Below are 13,692 nucleotides of genomic sequence, written 5' to 3'. Positions count from 1 at the left end.
AGAATTATTGGAGATGGGCATACAACTAGATTTTGGGAAGATGCTTGGATCCACAACAAGCCTCTCTGTCAACTTTTCCCCCGCTTGTACAAACTTACTTTCCGTCAAAACATTACGGTTGCTAAAGCATTTGAACAAGATTTTAACTCCATTAGATTTAGGAGATGTTTATATGGGGAGACATTGGATATGTGAAATAAACTTCTGGCTATGTGCAGTCAGGTTGTTCTGAGTGAGGAACCTGACAAAGTCAAATGGCTTTTGACCAGCTCTAGTCAGTTCTCTGTTAAATCTCTTTATCGATATATTATTGCTAAGAGAGTAGTGTTCCCTTTTAAGTTTATGTGGAAACTGAAGGTACCTTTGAAAATTAATGCTTTTATATGTTTAGTTATCAAAGGGGGGATCCTGACCAAGGACAACTTGTGTAAAAAAGGCTGGAAAGGCACCAACAAATGTGAATTTTGTGATGCCAATGAATGTATTGACCATCTGTTTTTCACTTGTTCTTTTGCTCGGTTTCTTTGAAATGTAGTTGGGAGTGCTTTGGGAAATCCCCAAACACCCTGTCATTCTTTGACTTTTGCCAGAATTGGCTTCCTAAGTATACTAGGAAAGATAGAATGGTTATAGCTATTGGTATGGCTGCTTTGTTGTGGTCGATATGGAAAGCAAGAAATAAATCTTGCTTTCAAAGTCCTTTACCTAAGGATCCTACTGATATTATCTTCTCCTTGAAGTTATGTGTTATGAAGCCCTTCTTAGAGCAGGACACCTTGTCTTGATCTGGATGTTTAGGCCTCATCAGCATCCGCCAAAAGCTGCAAAAGTACAATTATTTTTGTGCATTCGGTTTATTTGTTCACATGGTTCGGTTTATACAATTTATTGATTTATATGGTATTAATATTTTAGTAAATACGGTATGAAATTAAGATACAATTTGGTTTCGGTGTATAACAAATTATTTCGGTATGGTTTCGATCGATAGCATAATAATCAAAGTTGATGGGAATGTGAAAATGAGATAATAATAATTTACAAATTTATGACTCAAAACACATACTTTTTCTATAAAAATAGTATATAACTTATATATGCATACATGGATTCATGACTTGACGAGTATGGTTGGGCTTAACATATTTTTAAGAGAAAATGGCTATATTAAAATAAAAATAGCTATGCTAAAATAAAATGGAAGTGATTAGCAGGGAATCTGTCTCTTGTACAAGAAAAATGACTACTTGTATGGTAATTGACCTCAAGAAGTATAAATATATTTATTACTTCAGTTTTTTCGTTAACCCTTTGGTTTTTGGTATATAGCATAAGAACCCAAGTTCAAAATGGTATGGAAAGTTCATGCCATACTTAACCAAAAACCATAAAAACCGTAAAATTGCTTTGATTCGATTTATTTTCTGTATGGTTTTTGAACTCGGTTTCAAAATGCATAGGGTGAAAGATAACACAGACCATGGGAGTCACCAGCGTGAAGTCACGTACAGGCATGGATTCATGCATTTTTATATTTGCATCACTTTGCTTTGTTCTGTCTGGCGCTACGTCACTATGGTGGCATTGTATTACCCGGTGTATCCGAAAATGTTGTTCTAATCCCGATCTCATATGAGCTCGTGTGAACAATAAAATCATATTTTTTTGAAAACAAATTCATAAATTTCTGTTTTTTGTGAAACATAGACAATTTTTTTTGATAACTTGCAGAATTTCATCATGAAATGACATTCATGGAAGACGTGGCAAAGAAAAACAAGATCAATGCTTCAAACTGCATTTGAAAATAACATTTTGGAGCATCGATTTTGTTTTTTCTGACACGTTCTCCCTAAATGTTATCTGATGATGAAATTTTGCAAGCTATCAAAATATATGTCAGTGTTTCACACAAAAATAATTTAGAACTTTTGGATATGTCTTTCCAATTTATTTGGATTTTACTGTTCACGTGAACTCACATGAGTTTGGGATCAGAACAGCCGCGTCCCAGGCTTATCGTACTTATTTTCATTTCTCTGGATCTACCTTTTGTTGGACTCGTAAGGGCCTCATTTTAAAGCCAAGCACGAGGTTCCGCTCTAAAATATATGACCGTGTTTATCTGCTCCCCAATCTTTGGATTCACGGGTTCAAAGAAAAGAAGGGAGCTCTATTAGAGGACCGACCCAACGCTCGAGGATATGGATTCGATTGATCTGCGAAATCTTCATTTGCTAGCGCTTGATACGAACTTCAACCAACGGAAACACCTGTCAGAAGTCAGAACTCAGTGGCCATGAGCACATGACTTATGAAGCATTGTCCACCTCGTGTTGTGATCACACTAATTTCCGGCAACTTATTTAACAACAACAAATTGAGATAGACTAGAGCTGAAACCCAAAAGTTCACAAGATTAACCCATGATTCTGGCACGTGGATAGCTAACTTTCAAGCACTCCTGGCCATAACTATTTTCCCTGCAGTGGTGCATATTGTGCGTATGTTCACACCAAATTAATCAACAAAGCAAAGCAAATGCATCCACGAACGACTCATTACAAATTCATAATCTAGGTTGATGCTAACACATTGACACCGGTGTGGACATCGTCGGCGTCTCCGATGAACCTGCTCCAGAACCAGTGTCCCTTCCAGACGAGCACCATCTCCTCCATGGGCACGTTCTTGGTCTCCGGAAGGAAAAGCGCGACGAAGGCGGTCATGATCACCACCCAGCCAGCGAAGAAGTAGAAGAGCCCGAACTTCATGTGGCAGAGCATGGTGAGGAAGGCCTGCGCGATGACGAAGGTGAAGAGCATGTTCACCGACACGGTGATGCTCTGCCCCGCCGAACGGATCTCCAGCGGGAAGATCTCACTCGGCACCAGCCATCCCAGCGCTCCCCACGACCACACGAAGCCCGCCACGTACACGCAGATGAAGAGCACCACCGCCGCTGCATAACCCCTGGGCATCTCTCCCACCCCACTTGTCCCGAACCTCACCGCGATCAGAGTTCCCACCGCGATCTGGGATACCAGCATCTGTGCGCCACCCTGCAGGAACAGTTTCCGCCGCCCCAGCCTGTCGACGGTGAACATCGACACCACCGACCCGAGCACGAGCACGCCGCCAGTCATCACCGACGAGAGAAGCGACGCGTCTCCCTTGAAACCTAGGGTCTCGAAGAGTACGGGCGCATAGAAGTTGATGACGTTGATGCCGGAGACCTGCTGGAAGAAGGGGATGAGCACAGCCATGGTGAGCTGCGCGCGGTACTTGCGCATCAGGATGTTGCGCCACGGATGCTGTACTTGCTTTGATATTTCCCTCGCCGCCACTAGGTCCGCGTACTCCTCGCCGATGTCGTCGGTGCCGCGGATACGGCGTAGCATCCGACGCGACGCCTCCGGGTGGCCTCGCTCCATCAGTGAGTTGGGGGTGTCGGGGAGGAAGAGTGCGCCGACAGTGATGATCACCGCAGGCACAGCCGCGAGAGCCAGGCTGACGCGCCAACCGTGTCCGCCTTTGATTTTGTTAGTGCCGTAGTTGATGAGCTCCGCTGCCAGGATGCCGATGGTGATCATGAGCTGGAAACCAATGTTGAGCATGCCGCGGAGATGCGCAGGTGCCATCTCCGATAGGTACACCGGCACAGACTGCATGCATGCGTACCAGAATAATCATTCAATTGAATCATGTGGCATGCTTGATTTTTTTTATAAAAAAATTCAACACAAGATATATGTTTTTTGATACGTACCAAAGTAATCACTCAATGTTTTTAATGTCGGCTTTTTAGCATTTATGACATCAGTTGTGTTTCGCTACTCAGTTTTGCCACTAAGAATTTTAACTGCTCAAAAATGACATCGCTTCGTTACGCACAAGCTCAAAAATGTCACTAGACACCATTACTCTCAGCTCTAATCTCATTTGCCATGCTATAATGACCAAAATACCTATAGTTCAATATGTCAGTTCTCCCTCTATCTCACTACAATAAAGTGTGGATCCCACTTGATCCCAACAACGTTCTTATTTTCTTATAAAATTATTTGCTTGGTTACTCCTGACAAGTGGGGTCCACACTTATCATTCTGAGATACAGAGAGCTGACATGTGGGTATAGAAGGATTTTCATTATATAACATGGTCAACGAGTTTGACTTGACAATAACTATGTCTAATGGCATATTTGAGTAAACATCTAATGAGGCGATGCTATTTTTGAGATATCTAATGTCATTTTTTAGGAAGCATCTCATGGAACGATGGCATTTTTGAGAAGTTATAACTCCTAATGGCAAAACTGAGTAGACCGACACATTCTCAAGAGTGGTAACCCAGTAACATGGTCTACAGCTCCACGGGCTAGGCGGGGATCTGGATGTATTTTTTGTTATTTTTGGCGTTCGTTGTAATGCCATGGTTGAAGATGAATAGATCGGCAGTTTTCATGCACGCACGCCCGACGTGTTTGGGAGGGCTTGCGTGCAATCTGGCCGTTGCCTGATGACTCACCACTAGTGGACTCTGGTAAGGACTGGGTATTGCAGCTACTTTCAAAATGCTCGGACCAGACCAGGGACTTGGTAATTATGACGATCTGGCATATTTGGCAACTCCGAAATCATATAAAGCACGGGAAGAATGAGACCCCAGTAGAGTTAACTGTGGATTATCTTGATAATTATTATAAGTCACTAAATTTGGTGAGGAACTATAGCATGGAGGAAATCATCAAAGGGAAGATGCCGTTGTATGAGGACAGTCGGCCAAAGTGTGTAAAAACTACAGAATCCGCCACGCCTTGGCTTCCTCCGCCTATGGAATGGGTTGCGTTGTTGGTAGACGGTTTATTCTCGAGTCAGGATGATCGCACTTCGGTTGGCATGGTGCTTCGCAGGGAGAACGGATCAATGATTTTTGCAGCATATAGGTACATTTTCCACTGTAATGATGCCCTGGAAGCAGAAATTCGTACTATTATGCAGGGTATGGCACTGACTATTCAACATTTGGACTGCCCACTGATTGTTCAATCAGATTCTTCAAATGTTCTGGCCATTCTCTCGAGCAACAATCTCTCCAGGTCAGCCTATGGTCATCTAGTTGCTGAGATTAAAGCTCATATGATAGTCAGGAAGTTTGTTCCTCTAAAAGTTAGCTGATATCAAAATAGGGTAACACATCAATTGGTACACTATAGCCGCACTGAAACTTGCACTGTGGTATGGTTGAACTCGATTCATCCATGGTGCGGGGACTTGTAACCATCTCGTTGTGGAATAAAACTTCCTTTCACCCCGCAAAAGAAAAACATGACCACCAAATATCATGCCGAAAACCAACAACACGCAACAACACTACCCGCAGGGGCGGAGCCAGCTCATTAGCATTGGGTTCAAGTGAACCCAATTGAACCCAATGAAATTTGACATGTCCCTTGTAGATTTACAATAGCTTAAGACTTAGCAAAGAACTGAACCCACTCTTTAGTTGAGCTGAACCTACCCAATGATTGATAATCCTGGCTAGGCACCCGGCCCGTGAAAACACATGTGTACTAGCTCCCCGGCCGCTAGTGCTCCATGCCAGGAGTGGCAGTTTTGTACCTTTTCATTTGTAAATGGAAGTTTTTTTTCCAAGCATACTCCTCCCCCGTCCGTACATGCATGGCCCGAAGTAAATAAAATGAAGAAATGAATTGTGCCCAATATATGTCTCCTTCTCTTTTCATTTCTGCCTACATATACTAATTGATACCGTTGTAATTTTCAATATCTAAATAGCTATCACTCATTACTAGATTTACTTTCACATATGTATTTCCATATCATCTCAATTGTTGATATCATCAAGTATTGCATGTACTCATTTTTTGGCGAATACCCGAAGTTTGTGTATTTTTCACCGATAGAAGGAATTAGAATGGATACAAATTAGGGTACAAGACGTGACACTAACGCAATGTGGCATGATGATGCCCAAAACATAGGGACAAGAGATGCTCATCGTAAATAGAGGATACATGCAACTAAACCCACAAGCCCGGAACAAGTGAGGCACACCGAACAAGCAATATGTCCAACATCTCCAAAGTCATCACCGGGGTTGGCACAAGCGAACAAGACGTGCCACCTCACAAAGTCATACATGTATATTTTACGGGTATCAAATCATGGATGTGACTCACAAGTTAATTTATTTGCTTTAATTTTTATATGGTCGGTATCTATGTTGGACGCTTGGAGGAAAGATAAATAGTTTACGCTTCACATTTTTGTTAAACATGACACCCTTGTTAAGTTCAGTTTCAATGATTTTCTCTTTTAATACATAATTTTATCAGAGTACATGCTTTGCAGTATTATTTTATTAAAATATAAACAGAAAACTCTCTTGCATTTGTTTTTTCCATTAGCTTTAATTGTTTGCATTTGTTTTAACACGGTTCCTGCAGCAGCCGCCAATTGTGTGTGTGTGGTGGGGCGGAGGGGGGATTATCAAAGTAGAAAGTAAAGTGGGGCTTGCCGCAGGACATAATCTAATTAAGACTACCCAATGAGAGTAACATCAGACATATCTAGATAAAATAGATGATGTGGCAAGCAATAAATAATAATCAAGGCACAACCTAGCGATGCAAACAACAAAGCAGTCAAACTTCTTGGAAATTTCTTGCTTGGACTTTGGCGACATATATTTGCATACGGCGGCATTGTGATGTGACCTTGATGGTGACTTATATTTCCATATGGGATTGTGATGTTAACTTGAGGGTGACATATATATAATTGAAATAGGTAAGTGAATCAGCCTGTTCTCAATTTGCGGATGCACACACATCTCATGTCATGGCATCATGCAGAAGAATCAACGTAGTGAACAGTCGCGTACCTGATTGGCGAACCCGATGCCGACGCCAAGCAGCATGCGTCCAACGATGAGCATCGCGACGTTCTGGGCGGCGCCGTTCAGGGCGGCTCCCACGAGGAAGGTGAAGCCGCCGGCTAACATGGACCACTTGCGGCCGAGGATGCGGGTGACAGCGGACGCGAAGAAGGAGGCGACGAGTGCGGCGAGGTAGAGTGAGGACGTGAAGGCCTGGAGCAGCTGGTTGTCGTACTGGCAATACTGGTTGCTCTTGCTCGCCGCCTGCTTCTGCCGGTACACCTCCGGGAAAAACTTCAAGAGGAAGGGGTCCATGGACGTCACGCCGCCTGAGATGCCGATGTCGTACCCGAAGATGAGGCCGCCGGTGGAGGCGATGACGCAGGTGAAGACGACGTACAGGGTGAGCTTGCCAGGGTATTGCTTTCCGCCGGCCGTGTCCACGATGGCGCCGCCGGCCATAGTTGTCTGATCAGAGCTATGGATGGACGAATACTAAGTTACTGACTACATACAAGCTTCCCAAAGTTGAATATATAATGCCGGGCTTCCGTCGGGCCACCGAGGAGCGGAGCCTTAGCTCAGTCTGCTTATTCCACAGACGAAGTCAGAAAAAATGGATGTGGAAGATCATATGGGTGGTGGGTTGGTCAAAACTGGATATTAGTCTTCGTTTATACACGTGTTTCTCTTTCCAGTTGCCAAACAAATTGTCAGGAGTATGTAGTCAGTACTCCCACCATGGTACGCACCACTGATTTGATTTCACAATGTCAGTGTCTGGTACGTGAATCAAACAAATAACGCAATAAGCTAAACGAAGCCCTAACCACTAACCAGTGGCAGTCAGCCAGTCACTAGTTCCTTTTCGCCGCCGGCCCTTTATTTTATATATTGGTGCAACGCAAGTCAAGAAAAAGTCTAGATGACGCTCCGTCTCGGCCGGCAGGAGCTACGGTTCGGTGATGGGTACTTTAATTAAGCTAGTGACCAGCGTTTGGGTGATTGAGCTAAGTGACCAGCGCGTTAAGTGTTTTTTATTTTTCAGGGAAAGATGGGAGTTTATATTCCATGATAAGTTAATAACAGGGTTACAATTGAGAGGTACTCGTTTCTCGATACACTTAGGACCTCTATGCCTCCATACAACAGTAGTAGACTCTGTATGACTGTAATTAGCTAGCCGATCTGCAACCATATTTTGTTTTTTCCTAAGTTTTTTGGGGAACAAACTCATTCTCTTCCATGAGTGCTTTGGTTTTCACTGCGAGATGTGTATACACGGACGTGCCAACATATTCCTAGGAAGAATAAATAGTGCCCCAGAGGAGTCCGACTAGACCAGGATGGGTTTGATCGTGTGATATAAGGCCTGATACCAATTGACAGGCAAAGGTGGCATGATCCTTTTTTTTTGACGTGCAAGACAGTATCATTAAGAGAGGAAAAACAAATACAGAGTGACCCAGTATATAAGGGAAACTAGGCCGGAAAACCACAATAACAACAAAGAAAAGAACGGCCAACGACAACCAAAGCAGACCATCAACTCCGAACATGGCCTCTTCCCCGAGAGATCGAGAGCAAGATCTTCGGAAACACGTTCAAGAAGGCAAATGACGGCCGAGGACATCGCCATCATTGGCATCGATCCCAGTCGAACACAAAGCTTTCGCCCAGCCTTGTGCTCCACCGCCCCACCGAACCTTGCCAGTGGTTCGGCCAAGCCAACAGCCTCCAATGTCCATTCCACCCCAACTGGTCATGGCCCAGTGTAAGCAAGTACTCTTCCAAAATGCCTCTATGGAGGAGGACATCTATGGGCGCCAAAATCACCGGCAATGACCCCTGTCAAAGAACAAAACCTTTGGCCCAAAGCCTTATGCCTCGCCATCTCTCACCTAGGGTGGCCGCCAGTCCGCTGTGAACCTTATGAGACCAAGTCGCGGCTCCGCTCACATTGAGCAGTGGCAAGCATGACCAGAATTAACAGAAGGACGCAATGGCCTCCACATCGCCACATGGTGGATTGCATACATCGATGCTGGCACCACCACCATCACCACAAAAACGAGGGCTCCAACAAGCCACATCGCCGACTATATGCCAACAGCAACACACAACCGCGACATCACTGAGGCCAACCATGGTGTATGGCGCATGCCCGGCCACAACGCAAGCCACAACCATAGCATACCGTGACACCAACCTGTCGTGATCGGAACCACAAATGAGTGACAAAGAGAGGACGCTCGTTTGCCAAAGCTTACTCCGGCCGCAGCCCACCCGGGCAAAGATCGGGCCATGCGTGACCCAAATCAAGCCCCCACCATCATCGTGTGCGCGTCGCGCCACGCTGCCACACCCAACCGAACGCCTCCATGCCGCAAGCGCAGGAGCACAACGGCGTGGCATAAGACCTCGAAGGCAAACGCCAGAGCAGGAAAATCGGGTTTCCATGATCTTGGCCAAAGAGCCATCGCACGCGCAGCCAAAACGACCGCCGAGCACCGGCGCCTCCTTGGCATGCCTCCACGCAAACAGCACGATGCCTAGATTAGCACCGCACAACCTGCCACTTGCTGACGCCTCGCCGCACAGCCCACCGCAAGCGGGCCTCCATTGAGCATAGGAAGAAGGCCCGCCGTCGCCGGATCCCTCCTGGCTTTTCTTGGAGGGGAGCTACCGGCGGCAGCGAGGGATATTGTTGGCATCGCCTTGTTGCAGCGCCGCTCTTCTTCCTCCTCTTGTTCTCTCAAGAACACACACACACACACACACACATGGTGAAACTCTACACACACAACCAAGGAAGAGCACAAAGGGCTTTGCAACGAAGCACTCTCCTTGGCACCATAAATGCTACTCCCTCCGTTCCAAATTACTCGTCGTGGTTTTAGTTTATTTGAACTAAACCCACGATGAGTAATTTGGAACGGAGGGAGTACATCTTTCTACAGCCCTAACGGCTGGTATCAGAGCCTTGTTGATCCGAGGCGATGGTAGCGGCGTGATGGACTCCATGTGAGGGGGTCATTGGCGGGGCAAGGTGAACGCCGTTGGCGGCGCGATGCTGCTAGCGGCCGGTGCGTGTCTCCATCATCGTCGAGCTGCGTCACGAGCGATGGAGAGGGGTGTGTTGCCCCGTAAGTTGCGGCATCAGCGGCAAGGAGGCGATGGCCATGGAGCAGAGGCCATTGCCACGAGGAGTTTCATGTCTGAGTTGGCGACAAGGTGCGTCATCATCGGCAACATGGAGGCAAGTCACCGGCGAGTTGTGTCACCGGTGACAACATGGAGGCGAGTCATCGGTGAGTAGCGGCACCGGTGGCGAACATGGAGGTGAATCACCGGCGAGTTGCAGCACCGATGGTTAACATGGAGGCGAGTCACCGATGAGTCACGACACCAGTGGCAAACATGCGGCAGCGAGCGTGTCGCAGTGGCACACTCGTTGTGAATGTGTAGAAGGTGTGTACCTCGTCGAAGCCAACGGCGACGGTGGCAATCGGCTTGACAAGATGGCATTCGCGGCCGTCTCCGTGTTGCACCGACGACAATTGTTGGCGTCGCCTTGTTGCACCGCGGCTCTTCTTCTTCCTCTTGTTTGTCTCAAGAACACACACACACACATGGTGAAACTCGATACACACAGCCAAGGAAGAGCACAAAGGGCTTTGCAACGAAGCACTCTCCTTGGCACCATAAACGCTACTTCTTTTCTACAGCCCTCACGGCCTCGGATCAACAAATTCCGAATTTGTTGATCCGAGGCCGTGAGGGCTGTAGAAAAGAAGTAGCGTTTATGGTGCCAAGGAGAGTGCTTCATTGAAAAGCCCTTTGCTCTCTTCCTTGGCTGTGTGTGTCGAGTTTCACCATGTGTGTGTGTGTTCTTTAGAGAACCAAGAGGAAGAAGAAGAGCGGCGCTGCAACAAGGCGAGGGCTCGGCAAAACAATGTAGTGTATGTGTGTCTCACCGGGAGTAGAAAGCAAAGCTAGTCTCTCTCCACGGTGAGGTGTGTGTATGTGTGAGTTTCTTAGTTTTTCCCACCGTGTGCGTTCGTGTGTTCTTGAGAGAAGAACAAAGCAACAGAGAAGAGAGAGTTGAGTTGTGTGAGATGGAGGAAGAAGAAGAGCGGCGCTGCAACGCGAGGAGGTGGCACCAACAAGGGAGAAGGCGGGAAGGAGGGGAGGAAGGTCGGAGATGCACCGCTGCCACCCGTGTCGCCATGGGGAGGGAGCGACGCGGGGGCAGTTTTCTAATCAAATCCAATATGTATCTCTTGTGGGACGATCTTTCATTGAGATGATAAATATCGATCGACGATCCGATTACAACATGCAACCACGTTGCTACTTAGAAATTAGCAAACTAATTTCCTAGAGGTTAATGGCGATCCCATAATTTTTTTTTAGCATAACCCCGAAGATCTGTTCCTATAAGCCATCGAAGAACGAGAAAGAATATAATCAAGGCAATCTGAATATTGCGGATATAGATTATGTATTGATAAAAGTGGGGTTCCGATAGTATTGCTGTCCAGTTCGTTGGACACAATCGAAGTACCTCGCAATGGCTAACTTTTAACTTAATAAAACCCAAGAAAAACGCTACGGGATTGATCTACTTATCTAGGACTAAGGCATGACGACCAAGGGGATGGACACACTTCCAAGGCAGTGAAAACCAACCGTAGGTCATACAAGACCCTTGGGCCCAAGCAAAGGTGACACATCACCATTTGATTTGTAGTTTGAATTGGATTCTGCATCAACATCAGATTGTTTCGGTGGTATCTACGTGCCCGGGACGAATTTGAAGGTGAATCTAATGGCGTTGGAAAGTTCAGAAGATAAGCTGTCCAACAAAATAAGATTCGCCTAATTCAGAGTTCGAATGCAAAAGTTATATGCATTTGAAGTCAGTTATGTGTGTGTAGTTTGAAACCGAGTCCATAACACGTAGAACTTGAACTGTAACTTCTTTATTAGCACACATGGTTTGTAGAAGTGCTCAATAATCTTCCAAATATACATGAAGTAAAAATAGGTGAAGTATTTTGCCCTTGATAATATAAATTATTTATTGCATAATTTTTATTAGAAGACGCCTAAAAAATACACATATATGTTATTATTTTTGTCATATCCAAGGTAGCCATGTTGATTTCCACATATATGCTAAAAATTTCATCACTGGCCATGAAGCTCGGCGGATCAACCATGTAGAACTCCTGGACCGAGGCCGCATGCCACGTGCATGACGTTGCCATGGCTGGTTGTAGGCTGTCCGCAAACTTGCACATCTCCTCGTCCTTTTCCGCGTGTTCCTCGATCGGCTGCGTCCTCCAGGATGTGGGTGAGATCTTCGATGTTGGCAATCAGATGGGTGGTGGGTGGGTCAAATTTTTTTGATTACTTGTTGCTCCTGGGCACGGCACGATGCCATGCTTTGAAGAATCAACTTGCTGCAGGAAAGATGTCGCACTAGCATTCGGGGTGTTGCAAGCTTGATTCGCCATAGTTTGTGGCCCAACAAAATTCTTAGATAAAAAACTTTTATGGCGCATCATGACTGTGTCATCATGCACAGTATAACCATAGAACATCGAGCCAGGTCAGCCATAGGAATTTTGTTATGAGAATTGGGGAAAGAAAATTTACATAGCTCTCTCGAACCCAAGCAGGAATGAACATTGTCTTTTGAGATTTTTTTTTTCAAGGGCATCGATAGATGGAAGACTCCACGGGGCATGAACAACTTTATGATGACCTTCTGGAGCACTTGTGGGAGCCCCATGGGTGTTGAACTTCCACATGTTTACTTTGAAAGCATTTCGACCATTTATTATGTGTGAATTTAAATTTCCATACTTGTAGATTTGAAATTAGGATGAATGGTACTCCCTCATTCCCATTATGTAGGGTGTGTAAGCTTTTGGTAAGGAAATTAGCACAAGGCTTCTCGCAAATTATTGCCATGGTTACAAAAAGTTTCTTCCACTTTTTTGATAAATGGAATATATTAATATCACAAAGATACCAAATATATCATGCCTATGCACCAACGAGATATTCAAATACATCAAGGATGCACACAACTACGAACAAATATATATATATATATATATATATATTCCCCTGTGCGGCGGCGCCGCCCCGCACCGGGGAACCCCGCCCTCCTCCTACAAACTCGCCCCTCCTCCGCTCCCCTCCGCCGCCGTCGCCCCGGGCGTCACAGGGCAAAGCCCTTGTGGCGTGGCGTGGCGGCGGCAGTTTCTCCTCGGATCTCGATCTGGTTGGGAGGCGGCGCTCCTCTCCGGCCAGATCGGCGGCGGTGGCACAGATCGGCGGCGACATGGAAGTGGTGCAGCGGCGGCGGGGGAGGACGACATTAGCAACGGCGGATCTGGCCTTGACTCATATCGGGCTAATTCGTTGTGCTACCGATCTCAACCGCCGTCGGCGGGGCACTGCGCCTGGACTTGATCTGTAACACAAGGATGTCTGGGGCGCCGGCCCTAGGCTTGGTGGTGGTGGCCTTCTTCTTCGTCGGAGCTGGTCGGCCGGCTGGCTGTGCTCGCATGGTCATGCAGTGACCGGCGGCTTGGCCGGTCGGCGGCGGAACTTGGCCGGTGGCAGCGGCAAAGTTCTGTCTGGATCCCGGGGCGGCGGCCCTGGAGGGTGTGGCGGCCGGTGAAGCTCGGGCTTCCCGCGGCGGCATGGCGTCGTGCAGTCCCTGTCCAAGGCGGATCTGTGATGGCGATCTGCTATGGGTTGGTTCGGATC

The 13,692-nt window shown here is 46.4% G+C and overlaps 1 protein-coding gene across 1 annotated transcript; it reads right to left on the bottom strand.

The window, feature by feature from the left end:
* Positions 1–2,447: 2,447 nt before the first annotated feature.
* LOC123066522 (sugar transport protein MST3-like) lies at positions 2,448–7,365 on the bottom strand. The gene is made up of 2 exons (XM_044489582.1): positions 6,910–7,365; positions 2,448–3,665 (listed from the first exon to the last, which is right to left on the bottom strand). Exons 1-2 carry the CDS (start codon positions 7,363–7,365, stop codon positions 2,577–2,579), a joined length of 1,545 nt encoding a protein of 514 aa, XP_044345517.1. The 3' UTR covers positions 2,448–2,576.
* Between the last annotated feature and the right edge of the window lie 6,327 nt (positions 7,366–13,692).

Source organism: Triticum aestivum, chromosome 3B, assembly GCF_018294505.1.
Source record: "Triticum aestivum cultivar Chinese Spring chromosome 3B, IWGSC CS RefSeq v2.1, whole genome shotgun sequence".
Taxonomy (NCBI): Eukaryota; Viridiplantae; Streptophyta; class Magnoliopsida; order Poales; family Poaceae; genus Triticum; species Triticum aestivum.
Note: the sequence above shows the minus strand (reverse complement) of the source record. Positions and strands in the feature narration are given on the sequence as shown.